Below are 14,403 nucleotides of genomic sequence, written 5' to 3' on the forward strand. Positions count from 1 at the left end.
CCATAATCCCTATAGTCATAGCAGTAGGTTTGTTACCTTTATTTGTCGGTGCAAGCTATTTTTAGAACGGCGGAGCAGAGCCGCGAGCTGCTCAGAGCTACGCTACGGAGGCTCATGGGATTTCTTGGTTTCCCTCATCAAACTCATCAAATACACAATCCAACAACTCCAAAACGCTCTGGTGGACAAGTTGTGAGCTGCACATTCACCACGCTATGAGATAATAACACAACGTTACCAGACAGAGTTGTTTTAGAGGGAAATACATGCAAAACCACTGATGCGCGACAGTTTTCCAGCAAGCAGTCTCTGTATTTGCCTCGAAAAACAACTCTTGTTAGCTCGCACTGACAAATAAAGGTAACGAACCTACTGCTATAACTATAGCGATTATGGCAATGGGCCAATTTGCCAAAATGTTGAACTACTGTATCCCTTCAAGGTTAAAATAATCAATTCCTTTACATTTTAAACAAGAAACATTTCTCCGGAGTTTTTGCTTTTAAACATGAATTTCTAGTAAACGTGTGTCTCTGTTTACTCATAAACACAGTTTATCATGACCCCTTTTATATTGTTCAGCTTTTAAAATAACTTTCACTTTCAGACATCCTGTTCAGGTCCCTTTGTTACTGTATTTTCGGCCTCTCGTCTGCACTGAAACTGCTCTGTTTGTCTTTCTCTTCCTCCCCTCTCCCCACTGCTCTTTGTCCCCCCCCCTTCTCTCTCTTTGTGTGTTAGAGCTGATAAGCTTCGACACAACCTCCACTTGTCTTTCTGAGTCCACTCTGCTGCTGCCACCTTTACAAATCACTATAAAAATGTCACATGTCCTCTCTCACTCCTCCACCAGCTTTACTACTTCTTTAATTCTCAGTTTGCTTGTTAGGTTGTTTTTTTTTTCTGGACATCTGACAGCTTCGTCCTCTCTCACCTCCTCCTCCTCCTCCTCCTCTCTCTCTCTGAGTTCCCACAGTCGACACCAGCAGAGATTTGCTTCCTTGTCATCTTTGCAGTTCGCTCTCTCAATCAGCCTTGACCTTTACACCAACCCCGCCTCTACACACACACACATACAGACACACACATATACTATATATACACGCACACACATATATACACGCACACTTGTCCCCCGTGGCTTACACCAAAATGGGCTAATCCGTCATCACTCAAACTATGTGGACTGGGCCAACTCTTTCAGGAGCAGGGGCTGGTGGCTCAGGTGTCGCAGTCCTGCTTCACACAAAGGAAACATGATCATGTGGCGGTTCAGACACACACACACACACACACACACACACACACACACACACACAGACACACAGACACACACACACACGTAGAGACTTTCACTCACACTTTCTTTGTCCGTCTCTCTCTGCTCCAGTTTTCCATCTGTAAAAACCATTTAAGATTGTAGCATCATTAGAAACAACTGAACCACTCTGGTCTTGTTGTGGTGTGAAAACCGGTTTTAATATGTTCAACAGGCGTCTTAAACAAACATCGGTGAGGGGCCGTTGTAGGTGACACACACACACACACACTCATGGTTCAGTGTGTAAACATGAGATAGACACAACAGCCTGAACAAACAGAAGAGACAGACTACAGCAGAACTAGTGCCACAGTTACACACGGTAAACATAAAGTAACCTACTGACACTATTGTGACACTGTTTTGGGCATTAACAAGACAAGGCATCTTTATTTATACAGTATATAGCACATTTCATACCAAGGCAACTCAATGTGCTTTACATAAAGACAAACATTCAAAAAGAACAGCATAAAAACAAACTATTTAAAACATTAAACATAGAGAGAGTAGAATAAAAGAAAATAGATAAAGTTTAAAGTTCTTAATTAACAAGACAAAAACTGATTTATTTCCTGTAAGACACTTGAACTTTAAAATACAGTGAGAAACTGTGGAACAAAATCAAGATCTGACCTCCTGTTGGGTTCAGTCTTGGGTTTTTTGTGTGTGTTTTGGCGGCTGCATGTGCTGCTGATAAATGCTCCTGAATAGTGGAAGTTAAATTTACTATATTATATGTAGATGTTCTTTAGGCCTGTGATGTGTGCAAGATTTTAAGATTTCAGGAGATTTGTGAGTGTGATAAAAGCTCAGGTCAAACTTGAAATCTCTTCTCTAAACTTGGATTTTGAACGTGGAGTTGTGTTTTAATTCCTTCACCGTGTGCACACAGTCGCTCTGTCAGAAGGTTTTGGAGCGTTGCCTGTCACTTTCTGCTCTATTGTGGAGGAAAATGACTCGTTATGACTCTGTTTCTTTTTTCTTTTTTTTGCATCTGAATCACCCTGTGTGTGTTTACTTCAGCCTGTGGAAAAAAGCTTTTCTGATTCCTACCAACAATTTGCACGGCCACCACATCGCTCTTTCTGGTTTCTTTGAACTAAACCAAACTAAAAAAAAAAAAAAAAAGTGCCATTGTAATTGTCTCATTGTGTCATAATTGTCCTGTAACTGCTCTATTCTTATCTGAACAATAGACACACAGTTTGGTAAATGACCATGGGAGAGAAAAATTGCAGGTTTCCTCATGTTTTTTCTCTTCTCTTTTTTTTTGTCTCCAGGGTCGACATGTCAAGACAGGACAACTGGCGGCCATCAAGGTCATGGACGTCACAGAGGTCAGTCAACTCAAGTCAATGTGTGCTGCTGATACTTGTTCTCATTATGTTGTCAGGTTTCCATCCAAATTAAGTACAAATTTAAAGAGGAAAACTGAAATCCATCCATCTGCAGGAGTCCAGAGTATTGAGATAAACTGCTAATTGTGCTAATTCTCCAGTTGTGGGTCAATAAAGCACTGCAGAAGATTAAAGAGCATCATCTGAATCGCAAATAGTGGAAAACACAGGATTATCATATCACCTATGATATTATATTAGTGCTATTAGTATTGCAGTAACATATTGTGATGCATTTGTGATTATTTCCCTCTTTCAGTTGCAAATTCTGTCCCAAAAGGAAAACTTTGTAGACAAATGTTTTACCTAACCAGATGAATTCTGTTCATCTCACTTGAATCAATTTACTTCTTGTTAAATGGGACAGACTGACCAACCCGATCATAAAAAGTACTTCAAGGGCCAAAAACTTCAATTTTTATTGAGAATCTATATAATAAAAGATCAATACTTGGCGATACAACACCAGCCAAACTTTTCCACTTGAGATATTTAAGTCAAGTGCCTCATATGGATTCATTTTGGCTGAACTGTGGCAGCCATGTTGGATTTAGTTTTTTTTTTTTTATTCTGCCACAGGTAACGGTAAAAAAAAAACTAAAAAAAACGACCACTGACTTGGTCTTGCACAACTCCGTTTGAATATCTCCCCTCTGTATAGATGCATGAATGGAAACATGAAAAATGCATGAGCAGAGTCGGCGGCCGTGACCAGACTTCACCACGGCTTCTGCAGATTTTTTTGGAATTGATCCCAAATCCAGATTCATTACATCTGACAGAATAAATCAGAACTAATTCTGAGCTCAGACGTTCAGTTTAACCGTTAACACTAAAACAAACAGTTTCCCCGACTCCCCTTCCTCTCTCTCTCTCTCTCTCTCTCTCACTCTGCTCTACTACACCCTAATGTCAATGTTTTCTCTCCAGAAATAGTCTGAACGCTCAGACGTGTAATCACACACACACACACACACACACACATATATAGCCTCCGTCCTTCTTCTTAGTAGTGTTTTCTCTTTTTTTTCTATATTGGATGAAGCTGAGTTTGTGTTTAAAGCTCAACTGATTTCCAATTTCCCGAGGGCGGCTCAGCCAATAGTCTTACAGATTGAACACTGTGTGTGTGTGTGTGTGTGTTGAAGTCCACGGTGCGTGCTGCGGTTTAAAGAGCCACGGGGCCGCAGCCGCGTCTGCCTCTGAAACTGGAGCCTGTTGTTCGTCCTCCACACTGACGACACTGTGTGGCGCCTTTTTTCTCTTTCCTCCTCCTCCTCCTCTTCCTCCTCCTCTTCCTTTCGTGTTACTCATCATCGAATGAATAACTGAGTGAGAGAAATGTTCACAAACACATACTTGAGGCCACTTGACCGTTTCCTGCCCAGACGCCTTAAAGATGAGTGAGTGTATCATCATCATCCTCATCATCATCATCGTCAGGGGCAGAAAATCCTTTAATCTGGAGGAACCACAGGAGAGGAGTGGACCGTCTGTCCTTCAGGACCCCGGTGGTTTGAGCTGCATCTATAAACAAACCTTATAATTAACACAGAGTCCTGTTGTTAGGGCCGGGCGTGTAGAATAACTCATATATGGAGTCTGTGTGATATTTAACAGGCAGGAAGCAGCAAAACATCTGATCATCTATAATCAGTTTATACAGACGTGTGGAGGAGACGGTGGTTTTCTGCTTGAGTCACACGTTTTGTTTTTGCTTTTGACTCTAAACATCAACATCCTTCTTCTTCTTCCTCTTCTTGTTCTTCGTCTTCTTGTTCTTCTCCTTCTCAGCATCAGTGCTGTGCCTCGACTTCCTGTGGTTGTAATGCAGCCTCAGTTCGCAGTGCTTCATTAGTATATTAACTACATCTTAATAGACTTTATAATCCATTAGATAATCAATGTCAGAACTATTGGATATTGTATAAATTATTTCTAATAGATGAAAGCAGCAGTTTTCAGCCTTATGTTATTTTTTGACCCCACAAAGCAAAGTCTGCTCGTGACCTCATGACCTGGCTGACTTGAGATGTCTAAGGAGGTAGTAATGTTCTTTCTCTGCTGTCCTTTCAAAATAAAAGCAAAAGTTCCCCACATTATGGTAAATGGTCTGTATTTATATAGCGCTGTAACCTCTAACGATACTCAAAACGCTTTACAGTACATCACATTCACACACACATTCACACACATTATCAAAAAAATCAAACTTAACTTTTGACAAAAATACATTTTCTTTTTCTATTTTATCATGTTATGACCTCCCTTATATCTATATACACTGAAAACAAAGTTATTCCATCTTCATGGGCAACAACAGACACATTGCCCTTTTTTTCCCTACACATCAGTAATCAGGTTTGGCCAGGTGCAATAACTACATACTGAGTCCCAGTTACCAGTTTTTAGGAGATATACACTTCATCTATTAGGAATAAATCACATTGTCACAATCATTTTATGAGAGGAGGTAAAAAAAATATATATTTTATTCCAACTTTATGGACAACATTGTGTGTATATGTTTGGGGCTGTAAACCAGCAGCACCTTGTGTCTCCTGTAGAGGAACTGACAGGTGTGAGAACAAACAGCTGGTGCAGATGTTTGCGTTAATGGAAACACATCTCACAGCTGATTCCTGCTGCTCTGACAGGTCGACTGACCGATCGTAGAATCACAGAGATCAGGGCCGATGATGATGGTCAAATATCCAAACTGCATCAATCAACACAAACCTTATCAGTGATTTATCCAGTTGGACAATGGGAGGAAAGGAAATAAATGTCATGAGGAGGATCAGGATGATGTTGTGCAGCCTTTTATGAAACAATGAGTATTGATTAGTCAGACTGTATCATCCACTTCCTTTTTCCTATTTTAGTAGGAACTGTGGGAAAAAACTAAGATTTCAAATCAAAGGAAGTTCAATAGTAGAGTTAAATGCTGAAGCCCGATGATGATGATGATGGTGCTAATTTAACTGATTTACTTCATCCTCCCTGGTGAAATGATGTGGAGATTAGAGCCGGGACACGAGAACGGATCAGGACTGTACGACAGGAGTGTGTGTTTGTGTGTGTTGGTGTGTTCGCACGAGCTGAATCACTGAAGAGAAACACACACGGAGGAGAAACTCAAGACGTGACGGTTCGTTTTTTTATTTTCTCTGCTTCAACCGCAGAGTTCGTCCGTTTTCTAAAATAAACAGACTCAGTTCGTCTGGACGTTCGCCAACAGTGACGGTTAAGAAGAGGAAGTGGGAAAGCTTCAGATATTCACACACACATGCACACACACACACACACACACACACACACACACACACACACACACACATGCACACACACACACACATAGTAATCCCATGCAACATTTATTTGTATGTGTGAGTGTGGGACCTCTGAAGTGAAGTGAACCACAGGAGCCTTTCATACACTCACGTGTCACAGATTCAAAACAACACAGCTATACATCTCCTCTCCTGTGTGTATGTGTGTGTCGTTGTGTGTGTGTGCGTCCGTGTCCACTGTCGACTCCTTGTGCGTTCCTCAGCATATGTGCTCTGACCCACATACCACTTCCTGTTCCATATACAGCGCAGCAGAGAGGGAGGGAGGGAGGAGGGAAGAGCGAGTGGACAATGAGTGAAACACAAGAGGCAGGACTGAGAAGGAGAAAACATTGTAATGTTTAATATCACACAGCTTTAAATATAGATATATACTCATCACTACAGTGTTGGGTTAATGTGATGTGGTGCTAATGTGCTGCAAACAGGAAATCAAATAAAAATGTAAATGTTTTTAGTGTAAATCTTTGAAAAATTCAGTGAGATGTTTGCAGCTCAGTGATTCAACAGGAAAGCAGCAGCACTTTAAATAACTACGCACTATTAAGCATTAGTTAAACATTATTATTAAATACTTAATTCATCATTTATAAAGCACTCTTCCTATATTGATACCAGTATCAGTATGTAGTTAATATAATAACAACAGTAAATGTTTAAACTCTCGATCAATAAGCTAATTTATAATAAAACATCTATTTACCATCAGTACATGTGTCTAAATCATTGTATAAGTGCAGCATTAATGTTCATCCAAATATCATTTATTGACACTTTGATAAATGATCTTGTGAAACAATGACATAAATAACAGGTTTGTAATTGATATAATATTTGATTAAAATAAATGCTGAATCCATCATTCATGAGAATACATTAAAGACAATATAGGCGAGCTTATTAATAATGCTTATCCACCGCTTTATAGTGTGTAGTTATTATTACAGTTAGTGTTACATGTCTTGAGAAGATCTTTTGTTTATATAAAAGTGAAACAGTTATTTGAAAGAAAATGACTCTAATATTTTGATCTTTCATTAAGTATTGTCTCTAGTTGTAGCTAATTAAATATCTTTATGTTTTGGATGTTTTAAGGACTAATAGCAGATTTATATATAAGATTATAAAGATGTAAAAATCTGTTGCCCTACTTTTACACAGTGTAGCTCTTGTAAGGAAGGAAAATCAACGGTTTTGTTCATTTATTCCTCCTCCGTGTGATTGGCTGTGCATGTCGACAGCGTATCACAGTCCTATAGGGAACACACTCGACTTCTCCGAGTGTGATCTTCTCTTAAATGTGTTGAGGAAGCGAGGAAAGGCAGCGAGCGAGGGAGCGAGGGAAACCTTAGACAGAGAGAGAGAGAGAGAGAGAGAGAGAGAGAGAGAGAGAGAGCGTAGATAAGGAGCTGGATCCATGAGGGAGTTTTTTTTTCCTCCTGTGAGAAGGTTCAGCTGAAGTGCAGTGGGATTATGGGAGTGTCTATTACTGCTCACGTGCATCTCTCTTTACCTCCATCCGCCACCTCTCCTCTCCTCGCTCATCCATCCATCCATCCATCCATCCATCCATCCATCCATCCATCCGTCCGTCCGTCCATCCATCCATCCATCCATCCATCCGTCCTCTTATGATGCATCCATCCCCTGTTTCTTCCGCTCTTCTCTTCTTCAGTAGCTGTCGCTCATTTAGTCGCCCCCCCCAACTCTGTTTTCTTTGAGAAATGTGTGGGTGTGGACAAGGAGAGAGAAAGAGTGAAGTCATCGTTATCCCAGCAGGAAATCGGAAGGAAGGACAGAGAGAGAGAGAGAGAGGAGAGACGGAGAGCAGAGAGAAAAGCTGCAGCAGCTCTGTGTGTCTCTGCTGCTGCTGACTTGATGTAATCCAGTGGGATTCGGATGGAAAAAATCAATCTTGATTAATCGAAAAGAAAAAGGGGAAAAAAAACCAAAACCCTCCAAAGCGAACGTCTTCATCTTTAGTTCAACTTTTTGTTTCCACTGCAGAATAAATTGTTCGTGTCGCTGTAATTTGTAGCTTTCGATCAAACAAACCAGACACATTAAAGCCTCTCTCACCTCCCTCCCCCCCTCCCCCGTCCTCAGAGCTGTGAAAGTGAAAAGTGGGAAGGTGTTGAAGACGAGCCTGAAGCAATAAAACAAAACAAATGAAACATTAGAAAAGATCCATCTGAAAACTCTCAGTATCTGTTTTCTTATTCTACATTTTCAGCCTCCAGCTGCATTTCATCAACATGGAGATGTTGTGTTTTCATTCAATGCATTGATACAGTCAAACGTCTCTGTTTGGATAAAAAACAAAAACATTGAGATGTTCAGGCTCTGCAGAGGATGAACCAAGGACTAATTGACTTTTCTAGTGTCACCAACAGGTCAAATATGTATCAAGATTGATTATCACAAATATTGGAAAAGAAGTCTAACGTTACACCAATTCTAATAACAGATAGATAGAAATACATTAATGCAAACCACTTTTTCTTTTGACATGCGATGAACACATGTTCTGTTTATTGACCTTTGACCCCGTCCCATAGTTTAATTCATAAATAAGAATCAAGCTAAACCGTCTCTGCTAACAGTTTCTACTCAGACGTCATGTTAATGTTTGATCTTATTTTTTTATGCCAAATGCAGTTAAGGCCTTTTAGGGACTCTGGACAATATTTATATTGTTTTGTGTTAATGTATAATGAAGTTACATTTTGCATTACGCAGCATTTGTCCATCAATAAACACTTAAAACACGTCTCTTTAAGGTCCATCGATTAAATATTCATCCACTGGTTGACAGCCCTATAATAATAATAATTTGTATTTCTAAAATATATTCAGAATTGTTGTTTTTTTAACATATGGACGTAGTGGTTTCACTGTCCTCACACAAAAACATGATTTAAAGCAGGACGTTAAAGTTTTGCTCTTAAATCACTTCAGTTTTGCCCATTTGTGTATTGAAAGTATCACAGGTCACTATAATTCTTTTACTGGCTCTAAATGTAAAAAACATGAGTTATGATGTATAATGTAAATGACGGGGAACAAAGTCCACAGTCTCGGCTGTATGAGGCTGCAGCGGTTGGAGGAGGTTAGTGGGGTGGGGTCCCGCTCTGTGTTTTCTTACTGAGGCGCAGTGGAGGGAAACAAAAAGAGAAAGTTAATGTTGATTGGACAGTGACTGAGTCTGAGCCTCATAGTTTTTTTTGGACTTCTCTTTCTTTTGGACTCTCAACATTTGCACATCAGCACACTCTCACTTTATGCACATATATTATAGTACTTTATATTTATGCAACACTTGCTTTTTTCATATTTCATATCTATATATCTTACAATCTTGTATCTTGCACTGTCTTTTTATTTTATTATTCCTGGAGGCACGATAACACTTCACTTCACATTGTACTATGTATAATTGTGTATGTGACAAATAAATCTTATCTTATCTTATAATATCGGCTTCAGCTGAAATTTATCCTTTATTTTTGTAAGATTCGTGGATGGCGGAGATTTATCTTCTTCAGCTTCAGCAAAAATGATTCAGTCTCATAGGTTTTGCAGCACGATATTATAAGATAAAATAACTTTATTTTCCTGAAGGAAACTCTTATCAGGACGACACAAAGGAGTGATTTTACACACATCAATACTGCACTTATCTATAGATTTGTATGTAAAATATAAGTATTCCCAACACCGACAGTGACCCATAGTTACATTTTGTTGCTAGGCGACATCTAGTGGTCATAGTAAATATGAAGGGAGCAAAAGGAAAAGTGCGATGATGTAAGAAGAATTTTTACACAAAGTTTTCCAGATTAAAACTATATAACAATTAAAAGCCACCCTAATCCAGATCTACTTATTATTGATTAAGAAAATAGGGACTAACATTAACTTGATTGAGCTTCTTCAGATATGATGGGATGGCGGCGGTGTTCGACCTCTCCAAAGCCTCTCCCTCCCACTCCCACTCAGCTCCCACTTTCCATTATTCCTCCATCCTGCGGCCGCGAGTCCCTTCACATTGTGAGCTGTAATACTTCTACAGCAGCAATATGGCCGCCGCCGAGTCTCCCCACCATTTCATGCCCAGGAATGATAATGAGTAGCTTCAGGACGCCTTGTTTTGAACGACTGACTGTGAATTTATAGTTCAGGGAAATTGAGAGATTGAGAAAGAAAGAGAGAGGGAGACAGAGGGATGGAGAGAGAGAGAGGAGGGGGAGAGAGGGGTGTGGTGTCATAGTGATGGGACACATGGACATGCATGGGACTAAAGTCATTATAGGAGACGGTAATGGAAAGTGATGCTGCAAGGACGAGAGGGACAGAGACGATGTGTGTCCACAATAAATGGACGCTGTAAAAACAAGATGGAGACGGAGAGAGAGACAGAAGGAGAGAGAGAGGATGATGTCACTGTCTCCTTGTCCAAGCAGCTGCATCCTGACCTGCAGGTCATTTTCTGTCCATCCATCTCACACACACACACACACACACACACACACACACACATCAGTCTGTGTGTGTGTGTGTGTGTGTGTGTTGTCTCAGTTGAATTTAAATGATGCTTTCTGACAGACTGAGGTCTGAACTGGCTCAGCGTCGTCAATGGCAACAACTGACTGGGCCTGAATTTTTGTGTCGATCAGTCAAAGTCATTGATCAAACAACAGTTTTGTTCAGATAACGGATTAAATACCCGTCTAGCTCTTGGTTCCAGGTTCTCACATGTGAGGATTTGCTGCTGATTCTGTGATTTCAGATTCATGTAAATTAATTCACTTTTGATTTTGGACAAAACAAGAAAACCGAGACCGGACTTTGGGGAATTCATGATTTAGTTACACGGATCAGATTCTGAGCTATGACGACAAGACAAACAGGACTGATTGAGATTTTTTATGAAGACACATTGAAGGTTGAATACTGTCATTATATTTTAGGCAAAATGTCTTAAGTGTACAGTTGTGTTCAAGGTTAACAATCAATACTGAGGCATTTGAGAAACCTCCATCCAACAAGGTGAAATATCATAAAGTGTTGATAAATCTACCTCAGGGCTGATCAGGTTCTCTGCAGACCCACGACCCAGCACCTCCATCTTGGATTGGTGCAAATCAGTTCAGCACTTTTTGCAGAATCCAAACAAACACTGGTGAAAATAACGTCCTTTTCTAAAGTTTCTAAAGTTACTGTCACCATCTTGCTAAAAAAAAAAAAGGGGGCCGGACGGCGACTTCTCTTATTGTGTGTGACACTTTTCAGTAGCTCATCTGGATGTTTGGTGTTAACAGAAACACAATTTAACAGACGACTGTTGACTCTTAACTTATTTTCCGAGTCAAGTGAGTTGAGAAGGATTTCACTCTTCCTCCTCCTCGTTGTGTTTTCTCATGACCAGCGTCATCGTTGTTATGTTCTGTCGTCGGTCGGTCGGACGTGTTTGTTCTTCTCTCTCCCTCTTTCGGCTGTAATGTTGCAGCTCTATTCGTGTCCCGTGGAGGACGAACATTTCGGCTGCGTTCCTCCTCCTCCTCTTCCTCCTCCTCCTCCTCCTCCAGTCTGGCCACTGGGATCTGTAATTACGCTGCGTCGTTCCAAAAACGTTCACATGACTGACAGTTAGTGGGCGACGGGCTGTAGTGGCGACCACAGGAAGGTCTGTGTGTCTGTGTGAGCTGATTCTCCTGAACATCTCCTGGAGCTGCTGCTGCTGCTGCTGCTGCTGCTGCTGCTGTGTTTATGTATCTGACTGACTGGTTGAGTGACAGGTCCAGTGACTCACCTGCTTGGTGACTGGTTGGACTGACTGCTGCTGCTGCTGCTGCTGCTGCTGCTGCTGCTGCTGCTGCTGATGATGATGATGATGATGATGATGATGATGATGGTGGTGGTGGTAGCGGCGGCGGTGAGTGGATTAACAGAAGGACTGGCCGGCCTGCAGTCTGGTTTGTTGGCCTCCTGAGTGATTGGTTGGCCGGCTGCCCGGCTAAATGACTGGCTGGCTGGCTGCAGCGGTAACCAACTGGCGGGCTGACTGACGGTGACTCAAGGGGATTGGCTGACGGGCTGGATGACCGACTGACCCCGTCATCTTTACAGGCAGTCCGCACACTCCTGCTGAACTCCTCAAACTGCAGCAGATTAATGCAGAATAAATAACAGGCAGATCGCTCTCTCTCTCTCTCTCTCTCTCTTTGTGGTGTATGAAAAAACCTCCCGCGTCCTTTAAAGGGACAGTTCAACATTTTGGCAAATTGGCCCATTGCCATAATAATCCCTATAGTCATAGCAGTAGGTTTGTTGCCTTTAATTGTTGGTGCAAGCTATTTTTAGAACGGCGGAGCAGAGCCGCGAGCTGCTCAGAGCTACGCCGTGGAGGCTAATGGGATTTCTTTTCATCAAACTCATCAAATACACAATCCAACAACTCCACAACGCTCTGGTGGACAAGTTGTGACCTGCACATTCACCACGCTATGAGATAATAACACAACGTTACCACACAGAGTTGTTTTAGAGGGAAATACAGAGACTGATTGATGAAAAACTTTCCCTGAAATGAACGTGCATCAGCTGTTTTGCATGAATTTCCCTCTAAAACAACTCTGTCTCGTAACTTAATAATAACAGAACGTTACCAGACAGAGCTGTTTTCGAGGTAAATTAATGCAAAACCACTGATGCGCGTTGCCTTCAGGGACAGTTTTACATCAACAGTCTCTGTATTTCCCTCTAAAACAACTCTGTGTGGTAACGTTGTGTTATTATCTCATAGCGTGGTGAATGTGCAGCTCACAACTTGTCCACCAGAGCGTTGTGGAGTTGTTGGATTGTGTATTTGATGAGTTTGATGAGGGAAACCAAGAAATCCCATGAGCCTCTGTAGCGTAGCTCTGAGCAGCTCGCGGCTCTGCTCCGCCGTTCTAAAAATAGCTTGCACCGACAATTAAAGGTAACGAACCTACTGCTATGACTGTAGGGATTATGGCAATGGGCCAATTTTCCAAAGTGTTGAACTATCCCTTTAAACATCTTGTGAGCATGAGTAATACTTGAACCTCTTTATTTTTAGCTGCAAACAGCAGACGTCTCTATAGAAGCAGCTTGTCACAGTAATAACAGCTTACAGTGCAAAAAATAGTTAGTGGCAGAACCTGACGAGGACGTATGAGCCGTTCTCTCTCTCTCTCCCTCCAGATGACTGACGGCAGCTTTAGGAATAATCACAGATAAGTTTGGTCGTCTCGCTGCTCTGTGTTTCAGAGATAGTGTTACTGAGCTGCAGGTGATGTGATTTATAGACAGCGAACGCATCTTTCATCTTTAAATGCTCAAGTTTTGGCAGAGCCGCCCTCTAACCTCTGGACCCCGCTCAGAAATGTCAGGCCAGACGCCGGCTGCCTGTCATCTGTTGCTTCTCGCAGCTGCGGCGCTCGATAAGACGCGTGAGCTCCGGTTTCTCACAATAAACTCACACGCATAACTCTTAGCGCTTCCTGTTTTTAAAATAAAATAAAAAAAGAAATAAACAAGACGAACCCCGGTTGGTGTTGACAGGCCCCGACTGGAGCTGACAGCAGCAGAGTGAGTCGCTGGGAGCAGAGATAAATGTGAAGGTCTCTGCAGTCAGGCAGCATTAATTCAGCCGTATTTATTTATTACAGCTGCGTTACAGCCAGGAGTTAATGTGCCTCCTGCAGTTAAAAGACTTATTCTTAAATAACTTCACACCCCACGGTCTGGTCTTGGCTCCTGTTCGAGTCCCATCGCATGAGTCAGTAGCTTCAGCTCAGCTCGGTCTGAAGACTTTCTCAGAGGAGCTTCTTTTCTTCAGCTGCTTGTTTTTCGTCCCCTGAATGCATCATACAGTATTCTCAGCTCAAGAGCATTTCTACCACGAAGCGTTTTCGCCCCTCAAGTCACGATATGAGTCTTGTTTTACTCTTATTTTAATATTATTGTCTTGATTGCACTGGACTTACACGTTTCTCATCATTCTCATGAACTCATTATACATTATTTTCTTGAACAACAATTGAACTTCAGTGCATTATAAGGAGATTAAAAGTTGTGTCTCAGTGTGGGACAAATATCACCATATTAGGCAAAGACACACAAGATGCAGGTATGGATATGATGGTTAATAAGAGATAATAAGATAATAAGGATAAGATAAGAATTAGCACTGATATGTGTTTAATACAATTTTGTTGCTAAAAAAAATAGAGATAAAGTGCTTGTGACAGAGGTCTGCTCTGCTATTCATATTTTTTTTATATAATTTTTTGAAATCTCAAAG

General features: G+C 41.2%; 1 protein-coding gene across 23 annotated transcripts in view; it reads left to right on the forward strand.

Annotated features, from left to right (window-relative positions):
* The window catches only part of LOC146965358 (mitogen-activated protein kinase kinase kinase kinase 4-like), a 107,545-nt gene that overhangs the window by 47,916 nt on the left and 45,226 nt on the right, over positions 1–14,403 (forward strand). For all 23 annotated transcript variants that reach the window (XM_085764585.1, XM_085764587.1, XM_085764589.1 and 20 more), the window contains exon 3: positions 2,605–2,661. In XM_085764585.1, coding sequence (XP_085620711.1) covers positions 2,605–2,661 — 57 coding nt within the window. The remainder of the gene's footprint in view (positions 1–2,604; positions 2,662–14,403) is intronic.

The sequence above is a fragment of the Trachurus japonicus genome, chromosome 21, assembly GCF_045865225.1.
Source record: "Trachurus japonicus isolate A0001 chromosome 21, Traja_1.0".
NCBI classification, from domain to species: Eukaryota; Metazoa; Chordata; class Actinopteri; order Carangiformes; family Carangidae; genus Trachurus; species Trachurus japonicus.